This window comes from Anomaloglossus baeobatrachus, chromosome 2 (assembly GCF_048569485.1).
Source record: "Anomaloglossus baeobatrachus isolate aAnoBae1 chromosome 2, aAnoBae1.hap1, whole genome shotgun sequence".
NCBI lineage: Eukaryota > Metazoa > Chordata > Amphibia > Anura > Aromobatidae > Anomaloglossus > Anomaloglossus baeobatrachus.
The window spans coordinates 296,456,832-296,477,161 of record NC_134354.1 but is presented as its reverse complement, the minus strand read 5'-3'; the positions used below and the strand labels follow the sequence as shown (position 1 = coordinate 296,477,161).

The 20,330-nt window shown below is 43.4% G+C and overlaps 1 protein-coding gene across 1 annotated transcript in view; it reads left to right on the top strand.

Moving 5' to 3' along the window:
• Nucleotides 1–20,330, top strand: part of ACACA (acetyl-CoA carboxylase alpha) — a 776,656-nt gene that overhangs the window by 411,590 nt on the left and 344,736 nt on the right. Inside the window, exon 43 of the mRNA XM_075335853.1 lies at nt 12,441–12,561. Within this exon, the coding sequence (XP_075191968.1) occupies nt 12,441–12,561 (121 nt within the window). The remainder of the gene's footprint in view (nt 1–12,440; nt 12,562–20,330) is intronic.

The following is a 20,330-nucleotide window of genomic DNA, read 5'->3' as shown; positions in this document are numbered from 1 at the left end:
TTATCCCAGAAGGCACTGGGAATATGCAAATTATCCTCGCAAGACTCCTTCCCTGGCTTTCAGAAGTCTTCCTTCCGGCTGTAACGGCCAAAACCCGGTTCTCCTTGAGCTCGCGGTGACTCTTCACTTATCCCAGAAGGCACTGGGAATATGCAAATTATCCTCGCAAGACTCCTTCCCTGGCTTTCAGAAGTCTTCCTTCCGGCTGTAACGGCCAAAACCCGGTTCTCCTTGAGCTCGCGGTGACTCTTCACTTATCCCAGAAGGCACTGGGAATATGCAAATTATCCTCGCAAGACTCCTTCCCTGGCTTTCAGAAGTCTTCCTTCCGGCTGTAACGGCCAAAACCCGGTTCTCCTTGAGCTCGCGGTGACTCTTCACTTATCCCAGAAGGCACTGGGAATATGCAAATTATCCTCGCAAGACTCCTTCCCTGGCTTTCAGAAGTCTTCCTTCCGGCTGTAACGGCCAAAACCCGGTTCTCCTTGAGCTCGCGGTGACTCTTCACTTATCCCAGAAGGCACTGGGAATATGCAAATTATCCTCGCAAGACTCCTTCCCTGGCTTTCAGAAGTCTTCCTTCCGGCTGTAACGGCCAAAACCCGGTTCTCCTTGAGCTCGCGGTGACTCTTCACTTATCCCAGAAGGCACTGGGAATATGCAAATTATCCTCGCAAGACTCCTTCCCTGGCTTTCAGAAGTCTTCCTTCCGGCTGTAACGGCCAAAACCCGGTTCTCCTTGAGCTCGCGGTGACTCTTCACTTATCCCAGAAGGCACTGGGAATATGCAAATTATCCTCGCAAGACTCCTTCCCTGGCTTTCAGAAGTCTTCCTTCCGGCTGTAACGGCCAAAACCCGGTTCTCCTTGAGCTCGCGGTGACTCTTCACTTATCCCAGAAGGCACTGGGAATATGCAAATTATCCTCGCAAGACTCCTTCCCTGGCTTTCAGAAGTCTTCCTTCCGGCTGTAACGGCCAAAACCCGGTTCTCCTTGAGCTCGCGGTGACTCTTCACTTATCCCAGAAGGCACTGGGAATATGCAAATTATCCTCGCAAGACTCCTTCCCTGGCTTTCAGAAGTCTTCCTTCCGGCTGTAACGGCCAAAACCCGGTTCTCCTTGAGCTCGCGGTGACTCTTCACTTATCCCAGAAGGCACTGGGAATATGCAAATTATCCTCGCAAGACTCCTTCCTTGGCTTTCAGAAGTCTTCCTTCCGGCTGTAACGGCCAAAACCCGGTTCTCCTTGAGCTCGCGGTGACTCTTCACTTATCCCAGAAGGCACTGGGAATATGCAAATTATCCTCGCAAGACTCCTTCAAATAAATTTTTTTTTGTTGTCAATTTTTTTTTTTATTACTGTCAATTAGTTATGTCGGGTATCTGATAGACGCCGTGACATAACTAATTGCTGGGCTTGATGCCAGGTGACATTACACATTTGGTATCAACCCCATTTATTACCCCGTTTGCCAATGCACCAGGGCGCGGGATGAGCTGGGGCGAAGCGCCAGAATTGGCGCATCTAATGGATGCGCCATTTCTGGGGCGGCTGCAGCCTGCTATTTTTAGGCTGGGAAGAGTCCAATAACCATGGCTCTTCCCATCCTGAGAATACCAGACCCCAGCTGTCAGCTTCAGCTTGGCTGGTGATCTAATTTGGGGGGACCCCACGTTTGTTTTGGTTTTTTTTAATTATTTATTTATAAATAATTAAAAAAAAAACAGCTTGGGGAGCCCTCCAAATTGATCACCAGACAAGATGAAGCTGTCAGCTGTGGTTTGCAGGCTACAGCTGTCTGATTTACCCTAGCTGGCTATCAAAAATAGGGGGGACCCCACGTCATTTATTTTAATTATTTTTTTTTCTTTTGGGCTAAATACAAGGCTAGGCACCCTTTAGTGTCACATGAAAGGCACTAAAGGGCGCCAGCTTAGAATCTGCATAGGGGGTGTGGACATTATATATATGTTTGACATCTATCCATTCATCCATTGTAGCATTTTACGCTGTGTGCCCACAATCAGGGTTTGCAGCGTTTTGGGCGCACAGTGTTTTCTCTGCGTCCATAACGCTGCGTTGTGCAGTAGAAGCACAGTGGAAGGATTTTTAGAAATCCCGTACCCACTGTGTTTCTTTTCTCTGCAGCATAAACCGACCTGTGGCGCAGCTTCCCGAGCCTCAGCATGTCAATTTATGCTGCGGAGATGAGTGTTTTCTGCAGGTAGAATAGAGCCAAAGTCCACAGCAGCCTGAACCCAAATCGTGGGCATGGGCAGCTGCGTTCTCCCGTGGACAACACTCACATCTCTGCAGGAAGGCTGGCACTGTGTACTAGCAACATTTTTGTGAAGTACCTGTGGATTCAAAATGCTTACTATACTCCTGAATAAAATCCTTGAGGGGTCTAGTTTCCAAAATGAGGTCACTTGTGGGGGGTTTCTGATGTATAGGTACCCAAGGGACCCTGCTAATGTGACATGGTGCGCGCAATTTACTTCAACTTTTCCAAAATTCAAATGGTGCTCCTTCCATTCCAAGCCCTCCCATTTATCCAAACAAAGGTTTTTGGCCACATGTGGGGTATCCCTGCGCTCACAAGAAATTAGATAACAACCTGTGGAGTACACGTTTTGTTGTTGCCTCTTGAAAAAGTGAGAAATGTGTCGCTAAATCAACATTTTTGTGAAAAAAATGAAAATTTCAATATGGCAACCTAAGCTTATCAAATTCTGTGAAGTATTCGTGGATTCAAAATGCTCAATATACACCTCGATAAAAGCCTTGAGGTGTTTTGTTTCCAGAATGGGGTCACTTGTGGGGGACCTCCACTGTTTAGGCACCTTAGGGGCTTTCCAAATGTGACATAGCGTCCGCTAATTATTCCAGCCAATTGTTCAGTCAAATGGCACTTTTTCCCTTCCGAGCCCTGCTGTGCACCCAAACAGTTGATTTCTACCACACATAAGGTATCAGCATACTCAGGAGAAATTGCACAATAAATTTTATGCTGATAGTTTTCCGTGTACTCTTGTTAAAAAAAAGCTATCTGGTTGAAGTAACAATTTTGTGGTAAAAATATATTTTTTTTATTTTCACAGCTCAACATTATAAACTTTTGTGAAGCACCTCGGGGTTCAGGGTACTCGCCAAACATCTAGATAAATTCCTTGTGGGGTCTATTTTCCAGAATGGGGTCACTTGTGGGGGACCTCCACTGCTTAGGCACCTCAGGGGCTCTCCTAATGCAACATGGCGTCCGCTATTGATTCCAGCCAATTTTGCAGTCAAGTTGCACTCCTTCTCTTCCGAGCCCTGCAGTGTGCCCAAACAGTTGATTTCCACCACGTACAAGATATCACCAAACTCAGGAGAAATTGCGCAATAAATTTCATGGTGATTTTTTTCCTGTTACCCTTGTGAAAAAAAAGCTACCTGGTTGAAGTAACAATTTTGTGGTAAAATTTTATTTTTTTATTTTCATGGCTCAACATTATAAACTTCTGTAAAGCACCTGGAGGTTCAGGGTACTCACCAAACATCTAGATCAATTCCTTGAGGGGCCTAGTTTCCAATATGGGGTCACTTGTGGTGTTTTTTTGCTGTTTACGTACCTTAGGGGTCCTCCAAATGCGACATGCTGCCCGCAATCTTTTTCAGCCAAATTTCCTTTCCAAAATTCAAATATTGCTCCTTCCGTTCCAAGCCCTCCCAATTCTCCAAACAAAGGTTTCAGACCACAAGTGAGGTATCACCGCGCTCATAAAAAAGTGGGTAACAAACATTGGGGTGAAATTTTTGGAATTACCTCTTGAAAAAGTGAAAAAATTGATGCTAAAGCAACATTTTTGAGAAAAAAATGAAAATTTTCAATGTGACAATGTAACGTTATCAAAATCTGTGAAGTACCTGTGGATCCAAAATGCTCACTATACCCCTAGATAGAAGCCTTCAGGGGTCCACTTTCCAAAATGGCGTCACTTGTGAGGGGTTTCTTCTGTTTAGGTACTTTAGCGGACCTGTAAATGCAACATGGTGCCCGCAATCTATTAAAGCCAAATTTGCTTTCCAAAATTCAAATATTGCTGCTCCTGTTCCGAGCCCTCCCATTTGTCCAAACAAAGGTTTCTGACCACATGTGGGGTGTTGGCGCGTTCATAAGAAAGTGGGTAACAAGTTTTGGGGTTCATTTTGTTGTGTTATTTCTTCTAAAAGTGAATAAATTTGGGGTAGAGCAACATTTTAGGTAAAATTTTATTTATTGCTTTTTTTCATTCCACTTTGCTTTAGTTCCTGTGAAGCACCTGAAGGGTTAATAAACTTCTTGGATGTGGTTTTGAGTACTTTGAGGGGTGCTGTTTTGAGAATGGTGTCACTTTTAGGTATTTTCTGTCACTTAGGCCTCTCAAAGTCACTTCAAATGTGATATGGTCCCTAAAAAAATGGTTTTGTGAATTTTGTTGAAAAAATGGGAAATTGCAGATGAACTTTGACCCCTTCTAACTTCCTAACCCCAAAACATTTTGTTTCAGAAATTGCGCTAATGTAAAGTAGACATGTGGGAAATGTTATTTATTAACTGTTTTGTGTGACATAACTCTCTGGGTTAAGGGCATAAAAATTAAAAGTTTGAAAATTGCAAAATTTTCAAAATTTTCATCAAATTTCCGATTTTTTTCACAAATAAAAGCAAAAAATATCGTTCTAAATTTATAACTATCATGAAGTACAATATGTCACGAAAAAACAATGTCAGAATCACCGGGATCCGTTGAAGCGTTCCAGAGTTATAACCTCATAAAGTGACACTGGTCAGAATTGCAAAAAATGGCCTGGGCATTAAGGACAAAACTGGCTCCGTCCTTAAGGGGTTAAAAAATAAATAAAAAACCCACTGTTATAAATGGGTCACTATATTCATGTAATGTGTGTGGGTGGAATATTAACTCATTAACAATCGCCAACACACATTAAAATGGTGGCTATTAAAGGGAACCAACTAGCAGAATTTTGCTATGTGAGGTGAAGTCACTGCCATACTGGCACTAGCATGGTGAATAAAACCATATCTTCCGTTTTCATATTGAATCTTTGCTTGCAGAAAAAAATGTTCATAAATTTGTGCATCCTGTGGTGACGTGTGCATCGGGGCAGCTTTTGTTGGTCGGGTCCTCTCTGTATATTTCTCTTCATGCATCCTCTATGGCTTGCCCCCTTTTCTTTATTTACCGTATTTTTTGCTTTTATAAGACGCACCTGATTATACGACGCACCCCCAAATTTGGTGAAGGAAAAGAGATTTTTTTTTTTAAATGTTAAATGGGGTCCGTCTTATAATCTAATTATATCTAACAAATCATATAGGGTATATGTCTCTCATAGCCCCCCCATCCTATAATTAGCCCCCTTAATCTGGATATGGCCCCCTTATATTGAATATAGCCCCCTTGTGATGCCACTTGTCCCCCTGTGCTGGCACAAGTCTCCTATAGCTGGCACAAATTTCCTATAGCTGGCACAAGTGTCCTATAGCTGGCACACATCCAATACAGCTGGCACAGGTCTCCTATAGCTAGCACACATCCCATATTGCTGGCACAGGTCTCCTATAGCTGGCACACATCCCATACAGGGGGCACAGGTCGCCTATTGCTTGCACACATCCAATATAGCTGGCACAAGTTTTCTATAGCTGGCACACATCCCATACAAGTGGCACAGGTCTCCTATTGCCGGCACACATCCAATACAGCTGGTACAGGTCTCCTATTGCTGGCAGACATCCCATACAGGTGGCACAGGTCTCCTATTGCTGGCACACATCCAATACAGCTGGCACAGGTCTCCTATTGCTGGCACACGTCCCCCTGTGTTAGATATGGCCCCCATGCTGCTGCCCATAGTAAAATAAACACTTTACTTTACCTTCTCCAACGCTGCAATCCCTCGTGTCTCCCTCTGTGCTGCTCAGCTCCTGCACTTCCTGCTTCTCGGTGCCGGTCATGGGATCGGCACAGCAGAGTGACATGATCTCTGCGTGCCTGATCACAGCGGCAGCAGTGAGATCGGGGAGACACCGGGAGACACGCTGGAGGAGGTAAGTAGAGAGTTTTTATTTTCGGATGGGCAGCAGCATGGGGGCCATATCTAACACGGGGGGGGCATGTGCGATCAAAGGGGGACGCAGGCAGATATAATATGCGCTGCTCCTCCAGCCCATCGCCGCGGTGCGGTTTCAGCACCACGGTGATGGACAGCGGCTGTGCATATTATATGAGCGGGAGCAGGAGATCTCCCGCTGCCTCCAGCAGCCTTCCCAAGCCTCTACCAGCCTCCAGCAGCCCCCAGCACTGCTCCAAAGTTGCCCCCACCTCCCCTGGACCCGTATATTCGGATTATAAGACTCACCCCCTACTTTCCCCCAAAATTTGGGGGAACAAAAGTGCGTCTTATAAAGCGAAAAATACGGTAAATATCGCACCACCATTACCACTCTTGGCAGTGTGAGCGCACTGCTACAGTAATGATGTCTTCATTAAAATGGTGCCGGAGTCCATGCTTGCCTCTACCGCGATCTTCTGCTCCATTTTATTGAAGAAACTGTGGAGAAGACTATTCCCTCATCACAGTTTTAAAATAGTGATGGTGAATAGCGCCACCCCCAGCCTAAAATCCCTCAGTTGATAGCTGTACAATGCAGCTGACACCCTACAGCATCATAGTATACAGAACACGGCTCTTCTGACTATACTAGGGTGCACTAGTAGGATCCAAACCCGAAGTATAAATGTCAGTATAACCAGGCTTTCCAATATGGTAAATTTAAAGCCACTCCATTATAGTATAGATGTTTCGGCATTAGGTTTCATCTTCACCTTCGTCAGTCAAACATATTGCTTGGGAGTGGCTTGGGAGGTGCACGCAGTATCCACTGCTGTGAAGATAACACCTTTAAGCGCAGACTTGAAATGCCCCCCCAACCACACCCGCATTGTAATCTCCGGGTGTTGTCTTGGTACGTTGAGGTCAACTGATGACCCCAGGGTATGGTGCCCTATTAGATCCTGCTATAAGCAACAAATGAGAGGTCTCTTGCATTGCTGTACAGGAGCACAACAGTGCATGAGACCAGTGATGAAAGTATAATAATATTCATGTCCCACAGTGGGACTAAGTGAAATAATAAAATCAAGTTTACAGGTTGCATGTTGCCAGAAGCACAAGCTCAATAAACCCCACAAACACAGAAAAAATCAGTTTATTTGAAAAAAAGACTCCCCCAAACACTATCACTCGTTCACCAATTTATTATCAAAAATGTTCCCACAATTCCTGAATGCAGCTCCAGCAACTGTGAATAGCAATAAAGTACAGCTATTCACAGGCGTCAGGCAGTAACGACAACTCTCATCAGAGTTGCTGACTCAACACTGCACTCAGCAAGACACGGCTAAGGTAATGAGCATTGTCATCACTACCTGGTGTCCGTAAGTGCTGTACTTTACTGCTATTCACAGTCGCCGGAGCAGCATAATGGGATCGTGGACTACCACAGAACTTCGTGAGAACATTTTTGATAATAAATTGGTGAACGAGGGATATAATGTATACTCCCGATTTCCCCACATCTCTGAATTAATTATGCTGGATGCTGGTTGACTGATGAATGTGTTAAACAGCATAGGATTACAACACAGCCCAGTTATACTGTACAGTTGAATGTGTGACGCCCTGGACTAGCCAGGTAGTCACATACATGCCAACATACACACCCCCACCCTAGGCAGTTACAACAGGCAATCAAAACCCCTTGTTGCCTCCCTCCAGGGCCTGATGTCCACACCAGGTGGGGCGGAGCCAGGCAGTTGGCCCCACCCACCGAGGAGTTCACAGGCCTGGAGGCGGGAAAAGTGTCAGTCCAGTCTTGGAGGTGAAAGTGAGAGGAGTAAACACTTGAGGTGTCTGGGTAGGAGCCCAGGCACTGACAGCAAGGTTGGCAGACGGTGGTGGCCGTCTGCAGGAGTTGGTGGAACTCCGCAGAGCCGTAAGGACCGGGGTCGGGCGTCGTCCCGCCGGTACCGGACCGGGGAACGGAGTGAAGCTAAGCACACAGGCAGGGCCATCGGACCCCGACCAGGCTTGGAGCCGCCGTCAATAGTCAAATCTGAATGTGACAGGAACCCCAGGGGTTTCCCAACAACCAAGTCCCGATTGAAGGCAACCGTCCACCCAGAGAGGATATACAGCCACCGCCACAGGCTAGAGATCCAAGGGCCAGCGCCTGCGGGCAAAACGGGCTCCCACGGCACCTATACGCCGGGGAGCGGACTACCGGTGGGCAACCACAGGAGTCAGAACATTTCTAAAAGGTGCAGGGAAAGACAGCCACCATCAGCCGTCCGGGGAGAGCACAACAACAACACTGCAGCCGGCTGCGGGGACCCGTCCATCCGGCCATTTTGGTTTACCATCGACTCTGTCAGTGATTGTCTGAGTGAGTACACCAGTGCCGTCTGGCACCGCGCCGCGCAGTCCCTGCACCCCAGCCATCTGGCCTCCCTGTTACACCACCGGGCCCCGGGATCACCAACCCCCTACCCACAGAGGGGACAACATCCTAGCTGCACCCTACCATCTCTCCCGGGATCCCCGTTACCAGCAGCGGTGGTGCCATCATCACTACGTCCCGTGGGTGGTGTCACGAACAATCTCCCTAACCAAACCATCCCTTTTCACTCACGGGCGAGCAGCGCTGCTCGAGTCCCCGGGTCCGGTCCACGGCTCGAGCCACCGAGCAACAGCAGCAGAACCTCCGGACCCGAGCGTGGTGAGCGCGTCCCCTCCGCCCGCGACAAATGCACCACAGATATTTGGCACATTATCAAGCTAATCAATGTTTAGAATACAATCTATTCTTCTCTGCCTGCACAACAGAGCATGCAATAACTGGACACAGTAAAGCTGGCACATGCTGGGTTTGATACATGCTGATGACAGACCAATGATGCAAAATTCAAATGCTACTCTGTTGATACATATAGCAAAGAATTATATTGTGCCTTATGCATCAACAGAGTGATATTTGCTGTTTCACATCACTGTTCGGTCAGCAACAGGCATCAGACACAGCTTAGTCCTGCTTGTGTCAGCTCTACAGTGCTCCGTTTTGCAGGCAGAGTGGAGTGCAGGACTGTTGATCTCTGCTGGAAGCCAACTAACAGATCAAAAATGTAAAAACACACATGCAAAAAACACACATGTAGCTATGGTGATGGCAGGAGTTAAAATTGGGCTGACTGAACTGTGTAACAGTACCATACAGTGCACAAATGAAAAGGGTAGGGATACAGTGCTACGGTATGCTAGAAGCCAGCTGAGAGAGACTGCACTCACCGTGCATGCTCAGCCAACATTAGTGGAACAATAGCAGAACGAATCCAATAGCAACTGTAGGGTAAATAGACCATTTGTTCAAGAAGAACTAATGTATTATATTATATTGGCACAAATAACTATATACAGCTGGTGAAATAAGTTTTAAACATGTCACCAATTTTTAACCTACCGTAAATTGTTTTCTAAAGGTGCTATTAACATGAATTTCTCACCAGATGTCTGAAACCTATCCAATCCACACAGGCAAAAAAATAAAACCATGTCCATAATGTCCATAAATTGAGAAACTAGTCACATGCATTGCTCAAGTGTGATTTTGGATCCATTCTTCCACTCAAATACTCTTCAAACCCTGAAGGTTCTGTTGGCTCCTTTTATAAACTCTGAGCTTTAGTTCCTGCCATAAATTTTCTTTTGGGTTTCTCAGGTGATTAGCTGGGCCATTCTAGCAACTTTATTTTTCTCTGAAACCAATTAAGAGTTTCTTTGACTGTGTGTTTGAGGTCATTGTCTAGCTAAAATGTCCACCCTTGTATCATCTTCATCATCCTGGTAGATCGCAGCAGATTTTAATCAAGAAAGTCTCAATACATTTGTCAATTTACCCTTCCTTCAATCATATGAAGTTTGCAAGTTCCAAATGCTGTAAAACAGTCCCACAGCATGACGTTCCCACCTCTACACTTCACTGTTGGTATGTTGTTTTTGGAGTGATATGCAGTGCCTTTTAGCCTCAAAACATGTGTATTATGGTAACCAAAGAGTTCAATTTTGTTCTCATCTGACTAGACTATATTCTCCCAGTATTTCAAACTAAAGTACAACACACTAAATGTTGTTGAGCAATCTTTAAACTCTTTTGAGCAGGGGTCTCAAACTCGGCTGGGTATATGGGCCGCACATAGAAAAAAAAACTATTTGGGGGGCCGCATTCTTTGACAAAGTGCCATTTTTAGTAATACCATATAATTTTTTCTATACACCATAAGATCACTTTTTTAAAAAAAAAATAATTTTGCTCATTTTTGGTTTTTAAATGGCATTCATCGTATGGGTTATTGTACTGTTTTATAGCTTGAATCGTTATGGATGTGGCTATAAAATGCACTTTTTTGTTTATTTTAGTTGATATATAAAAAAGCATTTTTAATGGAAAACATTTTTCCATTTATTTAGAATTTATTTTTTTTTACTTTTTTTTTTTTTTTACATTTTATCCCCTTTTTGTAAGTAATGTTGTTTTAGAGTATCTACTACACTTGCAAACTTCAAACGGAACTTGAAAACTCATCTGTTCAGAGATGCCTATAATCTTCAATGACCCCACCGCCCCACCACCGTGCGGAGCTGCCGCCCCACCACCGTGCGGAGCTGCCGCCCCATCTACACCTCACCTACTGTCTCCTCCCCAAAATCCTTTAGAATGTAAGCCCGCAAGGGCAGGGTCCTCTTCCCTCTGTACTAATTTTTCTATTGTAACTTGTATATGTATTCTGTATGTAACCCCCTTCTCATGTACAGCACCATGGAATCAATGGTGCTCTATAAATAAATATTATGAATAATAATAATAATAATAATAATAATAATTTTGGTCTCCTTGTAGTAATGTCCCCATCCTGTAGTATTGTGGATACTGGTCTAGTTGTAATTTCCCATCCTGTAGTAATTTCCCCTTATATGCCGTTCCTCATATACACATAAAAAAAATTCTTCTCACCTGTCCTCTGTTCCCTCGGTGTCCTTTTTCTGCTTCTTGCAGCCCACAGGACCATGGACCCTGTGACGTTCGTGGCCGATGCCTGCAGTAGTTAGCGCTTTATTGCATTTGAATGAACTGCTGGCGCAACTCTGAGGTCTCTGCAGTCCCAGTGCAATGGCAACCGCTGGCCAGAGTCCAGCACTTGACATCATATCACTACATCAGCTGCTGGCCTGCTGGGATTGGCCGGCGGCTGCCTTAGGTATGGTTCTGCAGAGAGCTCTGCATGCAGGACTCAGCACCAGCAGTTCATTCAAGTGAAATAAAGCCCTAACTACTGCGGCCCGTGGCACTGGTCATGATTGTCACGGGGTCCACGGGCCTGCGAGCCGTAAGAAGGAGCCTGAGGGGCCGCGTGTTTGAGACCTCTGCTATTGAGCATGTGTTTTATTCAGCAATGAAGTCTTCTGTGGTGAGTGTGTGTATACAGGCCATGGAGGTTCAGTGCATTACTTATTTTCTTTGAAACAATTGTACCTGCTGATTACAGGTCTTTCTATAGCTATCTACAGGTGGTTCTTGGCTCTTGGACAACTCTTCCAATAATTATTTTCATTCCTTTGTCTGAAGTCTTGTGGGAAGCACCTGGTCATGGCTTATGGTGAAATTATGTTCTTTTCACTACCATATTATGGTCCCAACAGTGCTCACTGGAGCATTCAGTAGCTTCGAAATTCTTCTTAAACTGCCATCACTTTTTCACACAGGGCCCTGTAGGTTTGCATCTCTTTTTCCTTTAATAATGAGGACCTTCATTTTTAAACTGGGTTTTGTGTTTGTGTTATCTTTGTCTAATATTTACATTTGTTTGGTGATCTGAAATATTTAAGTGTCACAAACATGTAAAAGAATAAGAAATCAGGAAGGGGGACAACACTTTTTGACACCACTGTATTTCACCTACTATATGTGCATTTTTATAACACCACATTGTGACTTTCGGAATATTTTCTTCAAATAAACAAATTTGACTGTGTGCAGTTATTACTGTATTTTCCTGTCACTAATTCTAAAATGCGCTGGCAGACATAAGCGAAATATTAACAGTGTGCTTGGTTTCATTTTTTATTTATTTTTATCTTTTACCCGATCACAAACTAAACATCAAAACAGGTAAAGCGTTATTCATTTGGGATTTTGTGATAATGCCAACAACTTTGCTTTTTAGAATACTTTTTATTATTGATATTGTAATGTACTTTAATTTCTGTTTACCACATAACTGAGTAAGATAAGTCACCACTCACATTTTGGTTACATTTTTGTGTTTTGCTGATTAGGTACAAAATAACAGATATAATTGGCAAAGAGGAAGGTCTTGGTGTGGAGAACCTCCGGGGATCTGGCATGGTTGCTGGAGAAACATCACTAGCTTATGAAGAAGTCATCACAATTAATCTGGTACTCATAGGCATTAATTTATTGCTTCTCTGATTTGTATACTGAATGATTATTTACTATATTTTTTGATTGAGACTCAATTTCGCACAAGAAAATATTGCTAAAAAGTACGTACTTTTTATAATAGACCCCCTAATCACTTCCAAACACTGACTAATCCCATGTTTGCTGCTAGAGTTTGAAGAGTGACCATTCTTGCTATTATGGCAGCAAGAAAGCTGCGATGTGAAACTATAATAAATATATATTAATGCCTAGGGGATGAGCAGTGACTAAGTAAACAATCAGTGGTGGCCTCACAACAGTGAGACTTAAGGGTGCTTTACACGCTGCGACATCACTAGCTATCTCGTTAGCGATGTGACACGCCAGATCGCAGATGCGATCTGCTGAGATCGCACATGTGACTGGCGCTACAAAATCGACCTATGTGCGTTCTTAGTAGATCGCATCTGCGATCTGGCGTGTCACATCTCTAACGAGATAGCTAGCGATGTCGCAGCGTGTAAAGCACCCTTTAGGCTATGTTCACACAGGACGTTTTTGCAGCGTTGTTTTCCTGACCAAAGCCTGATCTTGTGGCAGGATGTCTCCTGGGAGTCATCTGTGGTTTTGGTGCGTTTTTTATAGCGTTTTTGTACCATTTTTACAGCGGTTTTTTTTCTGTGATGTCAAGACAAGCAGAGGTTTAAAAGTACCCGAGTGCTGGGCCGGGCCGAGATTGACCTGATCCGGCACTCTGCAAGTAAAAAAAAAAAAAAAAGTACAAAGAAAAAAAAAAGTAAAGCAAACACGCTATACTTACCAGTCTCCGGCATCGCTGGACCTGCTCGGTAGATGCTAGAGTATATAGGCTCCCTCCAGGTATGACATCATTTCAACATACCCATATCGCATGGAGGGCAGGGAGACGAAGCATGATATAGTAGAATGGAGAAAACATCGCCAAGCTCACTAACCAAGCCGGTCATGCCCACTAACTTCACAGAAAAAAACAATCAAAAGGGAGTAATCGGAAAACATAAATCACAGAAAAATACTCCTAAAATTTTGTTTAACTTTTATTACATATCAATATATTAAAAACGTGAAAAAGGGGGTTGTTATATATAAAATACCCTAAGGGTCTAAAGTACAATATAGTATACAGTCTAGTGGACCAGCCAGTGGTATATCCCAACAAAGAGTGGGGAATGCTTATATCGCTCCACCAGTCAACTTTACAAGCGATAGTAGATCAATTATTTAACATTCATTATAGAAAAATTATTACTACACAGTTATTTTATCTAGATCCAATAATTATTCATGTATTGAAAAAGAGACAAATATTACTTGGAGATGCATAGGTAGATTAAGCATATATCTCCCAATACAGATATTAGATCTATGTGTTTTTTTATAGGACAATGTGAAAACCATATATATAAATTACTGTAGTGGTATAAATTAAACATACAGTATTCTTTTTCTGTCAAAAACATAAACAGTTTAGCCCCAAAAATGTTACCCAACGCGTTTCGCCTCCTTGGGTGGAGGTTCATCAGGGGTATAATTATTACATATGTTCCATAGTATATCACACGATGTAATGTATCAGATTAGATTCACATTCCTCAAATAAAAATATTTTTACACTGAGATTGAATTCCTCAGTAAGACCTCTTTTCCCATAAATATAGCCTCACTCTGATGAAATGTTTCACATCAGGGAGCTCTTTGCCTATAACCTATAAAATGAAAAGAAAAAAATATATATTTTTTTCACATATATAGAAAATTCTCTTTTGCCACTTACAATATTCTCCATTACAAATTTGTACTCACAGGTCAGGGAATTTTTCACAATAAACAATTCTTTTTAAATTCATTCAATAAATTCATTCCTGTGACCTAAAAAAAGGGAGTCATAAAACCCTTCTTAAGTGCAACATATGGAAAAGAGAGAAGAGGGGAGGGAAGGACCAGCCCCACCATAATGTACCTCTAATGAGGAATATGAAAAATTCCTGGATATTAAGGTGAAATTCCACAGTAGAGCGCACGCCACAGGAAAAGTGACGGTTGTGCGTTCCACTGCTGAACGCACGCCAAAGGAAGCGTCGCAGTTCATTCACTCACCCTCTGTCTGGTAGTTAGGCAAATTACATAGAACCACCAGGGCGTCACTCCATACTGCAACGCCCCCTTTCCAATAAAGAACAGCCCAAAAGTCTAGAGTATACAAAGGGTATGAAGCACACGCCCTCTGAGATAACTCCGCCTATTAACCCGCCCTATGTTTAGGTGATGTATCAGGCTGAGATCATGCTACGTGTGCTAAACAAATGCTCTATGTGTTCCTAGCCTGCAAAAAGGAACAAGGGATTATTGGACCGGGAGACAGCACCAGAATATGAAAAGACTTATATATCTGTAACAGATGTTTGTGAGATAAAGTTACAAAAAATAGTCCCAGAGATTATAGGGAGACCTCACTAAGGGGGGAAAGGGACAAGGGAATTCTCCAAGTAATATTTGTCTCTTTTTCAATACATGGATAATTATTGGATCTAGATAAAATAACTGTGTAGTAATAAAGTTGTTTTTTTTTTTTAAACATCTTTTTATTGAATTTTAACCGAATTTCTTTTACAATCTGCTCTTATACAAAGAGCATTTCATTGATGATATTATAATCAAAACAATCCCGCCCACCCCTCCCCCCCGCTCTGCGTGCGACCAGAAGCAACTTAAAATGGTAATGTTACGGGGGGCTGTCTGATAATAACCTAAAGGAGTATCAGACAGTCAGGGTCCACCGTGCAAAGACTTTGCTGCAGACTATGGCAGAGTGCAATACCTCTGTTAACTCACAGAAGGATATAATAAGTAAGTAAAGCAATTCCTCCCTTACTTGGAGGGTGTGTGGAATGATCTCTGTTAATAATCACAGAGACAAAGGCAATGTGTGCGAAATGGCACCTACCTAGGTCCGCTCTTCTAGTGGTGCAAAAGAGACGAACAGCAGCGTAAGCCGCACAAAGCTCCTACCTGCGTTCGCTCCACTAGTGTGCGAGGACACGAACCACTAGATATGGCACCTGCCTAGGTCCGCTCTTCTAGTGGTGCAAAAGACGAACAGCAGCGTAAGCCGCACAAAGCTCCTACCTCTGTTCGCTCCCCTAGTGTGCGAGGATACGAACAACTGCCAGACGCAGTATAAGGAACGTTACCCTAGCGGCAACGTCCACCTACGAGTCGAATCACAAGGCCCAGCCAGACCATGTGCCTCAGGCACCTGCCTATGTCCGCTCCCCTAAGAGGTAAGGATACGGACAGCAGCCGAAGCTGTAAGGTATAAGAACGCTACCCTGCCGGTAGCGCTCACCTAGCATAGACAGAGGAATGCCTAGAGGAACGCGCACAGAGCGTCTACTCTTATGCATGAACCAAGAGGACTGAGCGCCATGCGGCGTGTGTCAGGGTCTATATATAGACTCTGTGCCTCATCCAAGATGGAGGACACCAGAGCCAATCCGCTGCCAGAACGACAGGAGTGACGTCATGCTGGCCTATCACCGAGCAAGGCGTCACAAGCACATGACCAGCGACCAATCGGCATAGAAGGTGTCAGAGACATGTGACCTCGTGTCAGCGATGATGTCACCCACACATGTGCAATGGCTCCAAGATAGGACTTAGTCTCCGGCGCTCGCACATGTGCAGTAGCAAGAAATCTGGACTTAGTCTCCAGCGCTCGCACATGTGCAGTAGCAAGAAATCTGGACATAGTCTCCAGTGCTCGCAGTAACCGTAACAGGTAACTTATGTAATTGGTATGTGTCCATTGAGCAGTTCAAGAAGGTACCAAGAGGTCTGTCCAAACTGAGATTTAAGTCTATCCTTAAGCACTGTAGCCAAGTTAGGTATAAATAAAGACCATGTTTCAAAGAAACGCTTAGTCAACTTCTCCTTATTCGACAGTGCATCCAGCCAGTCCATTTTGAATATGAACATTAGTTTTGTTTGGATAAACGCTAGAGAGGGTGCTTCAGGATTGACCCAGAGATGTAGGATACTTTTCCTAGTGGCCGAGGCCCAAATAGTTAACATTGCCCTGGTACCTCTCGGAAGACTTTGTTGAGCCTCCTCCAACATGTTAAAAATCGCCCACTGTGGTGTCAGAGCAAACTGAATATTGTATGTGTTTTGTAAGACTGAGTGAACGCTTCTCCATACTCCCTGTATCTGAACACAGTCCCATAAGTGGTTAAACAGGTCAGTGTCTCTTATGCCACATTTAGAACAAGAGTATAAGGCATTTGTGTCCATTTTTGATTGAATTTTTGGAGTAATATATGCTCTATGTAGAATCATCAAGGCCATATCTGTGTAGCTACTGGACGACAGAAATTTACGTTGCAACAGCGTGGCTTGTAAAAAATCCTTTACCTCGAACTCTGGCATGTCTACCTTCCATTTTGCTGGACCCGTTGTTTTCCCCTCCCATGTCCAAACTGTACGCAACATTGAATAAACCTGACTAGTCGAGGACGCCTGGCTTCTTGCCCTCCTAAGAAAGTTATCCACACTTCCTCCAAGATCTCCCTTTTGGCTTGTCAACAAGATATTTTTGTGCCAAGCTACGCGCCTGAAGAAAAAGAAAAGGCTGACCCACAAAAGCTGGAAATCGGTGTGCCGCCTTCTCGTAAGAAAGCAACGACCAATCAGGCTCCATTAGATCTGCAGCATAAGCACAACCCTGCATTAACAATGTTTCATAAATCCTCGGAGGGCGACCCTGGAGGAATCTCGGATTTCCAATAAAGGGTTGAAATGGGGAACTTGAAGTGTTAATTTTACCAAGTTTCCTCACCTTCCTCCACGTTAGTATAGTATGCCATAGTGTTGGATGATCCCTAACCTCACTCGGTATTTCCTCGTTCCCTAAATGCAGCAATGCTGTTAACGAGACTTGTGAACATAGCTGTTGTTCCAATTGTACATTGGCAAAGTGAGATACTCCTCGCACCCAGTCCACCACATATCTAAAATTTGCTGCTAGATTATATCTGCCCAGATCTGGAAGATTTATGCCCCCTGCCCCTTTTGGTAATTGAAGCTTGATTAAGCTGATCCTAGTATGCCCCTTGTGCCCCCAAATGAATTTTCCAAAGGATGAATTTAGTAGCTTAATATCTGATTTGCGTAGAAGCAACGGGAGAGTCTGAAATAAGAACATTATTTTGGGGAATGCTACCATTTTAATTAAGTGACATCGGCCCAAAAAGGATATTTTCAGATGTTTCCAAGATTGGAGTAGATGTATTAATGAATTTATAAGAGGCTTATAATTAATTTGATATAGTAACAAGGGGTTTGCTGGGAGCTGAATCCCCAAATATTTAATGGACCTGGTACACCACTGGAAGGGAAATAAGTTGTTATCAATTTTACCCGATTTGTACATTGCCAATGCCTCAGTTTTTTTGTAATTTGCCCTGAAGCCTGAGGCCTTTCCAAAATTATTCAATGTGTTCATTATCTCTGGAATCGCTTGAGAGGGATTGGCAATAAACAATAAAATATCATCGGCAAAAGCCAAAAGTTTAATTGTTGTCCCACCGACTCTCATGCCCTGAAATATTGCTAAATTATGTAGGGTCCTCAACATTGGGTCCAGAGCCAAATTAAACAATAAAGGTGACAAGGGACACCCCTGCCTCGTTCCCCTCTGTACCTCAAATGGCTCAGAGAATGTATTATTTATAGATAGTCTGGATTTGGGGTCTGTGTATATCATCTTGACTGCTTCGCAAAACCAGGATCCCACCTGGCGACATGCCAAAAGATTATGTAAATAGGCCCAAGAGACCCTGTCAAAGGCCTTGTCCGCATCAAGGCTAACTACTATATGTTTGGTACATCTATGCTTCCTGCTATAAGAGATATATATAGCCCCAATAGCCGTCCTGATGTTATAGGTGATGGATTTCCCGTGCACGAATCCCGTTTGGAAGGGCAGAATAAGATCTGGAATCACTTGTTGTAATCTACCAGCTAGTATTTTAGTAAAGATTTTAAAATCAGAGTTGAGTAATGAGATGGGTCTGTATCCCTCCACCTGTAGTGGGTCTTTTCCTGGCTTAGGTAATACTATAATGTTTGCCTCATTGAACCTGTCGGGAATTATTCTGTCTGTGATTATCTTATTATACACTGCACATAGATGAGGACCGATAGAGGCTCCCAAGATCTTATAATATTCGTTACTAAATCCGTCGGGCCCTGGGCTTTTGGCTAGTTTAAGAGTGCCAATAGTTTTTACTCTTTCTGAAATATTTATAGGGGCGTTTAGTACTACTCTTTGTTCCTCTGTCAAGATGGGCGCTACGGTACCATGGATAAAATCAGCTTCCCCGTCAACCTCCCTCGGTTCCGCCTCATACAGCGAGCCAAAGAATGCCCTGAACTCCTCCACTATTTCCTCATCTTTTGTTACCATGGTACCATCTTTCTTTTTAATTTTGTGGATTCTAGTGGTGGTTCTAAAGGGTTTGGTTAAAGACGCTAGTAATTTCCCAGGTTTGTTGCCCCATTTAAAGTATTTATGTTTCTGGTAGTCCAGGTTACTAAGTGCCATCTCATGGGCAAGGTGTCCGCCGCCTCCTTGGCCTCTAAGAAATGTTGTTTTGTCGTATCCGTGTTGTTATTTTTAAAATCTTTATATGCCTGCGTGAGAAGTTTTTGTGCTGATATAGTTTGTTCCAGGAGCTTTTTTCTCTTATGGTTGACATATGATATTATCTGACCTCTTACTACTGCCTTAGAGGCAGCCCAATACAAACCAGCGTCCCCACTATGCTCGTGATTATCCTTCTCATAAAAGCTCCAGTAGTTTTGTCAAGAAGCTTTGAAATCCTCAGATTGATATAAATATGATGGAAACCTCCACCTTCTTTCCCGTAGTATTGTGGTAGATAATAACAAATTAAAAGTAACCGGTGCATGATCCGAAATACAGATGTCTAGGATGTTGGAGGAAAGTAAATGTGGCATCAGTGCTGGGCTTAGTAGCCAATAGTCAATCTGTGTATCTAAGTCATGGACATGTGAATAAAATGTATAATCTTTACCTATTGGGTGCTGCATGCGCCATGTGTCTATTAGTCCCAATTGATTGACGAGATATTGCAAACCACTATGGGGCGCCAATAGAGGAGATGGCTGGGGACTTGACCTGTCTAAAATTCCATCATGAGCCTCATTGAAATCTCCGCCTACAATTAAATTAGTCATATCCCAACCTGTGATACTTTCGATCAATCTGGCTCTGAACTGTGGATCAGGAATATTTGGTGCATATATGTTTGCTAAGTTATAGATAGTGCCCTCTATCTTCACTTTCACCAATAATAATCTCCCCATAGGGTCCTCTGAAACCTCCAGAACTTCATGACTAATATGCTTATTGATCAATATAGCTACCCCTCTTTGTTTTCTCGTAAATGACGCTTCTGCGCATACAGCATATTTTCTGCTGTGAAGAAATGGGTGATTGCCCTTCATCCAGTGTGTTTCCTGTAAGAAGACAATATGGCAATTTAAACAATGTAGATAATTTAAAACTTTTTTCCTCTTAATAGGAGAGTTTAACCCGTTAACATTCCAGGAGCACCAATACAGCGATTTAATCGTGGACACATTTGTGCTCTCTGTGTTAGTCATTTATCCTATTCCAGAAGGAGGAATTAATTGTAAAATTATAAACAACCTATTTGGGTTCC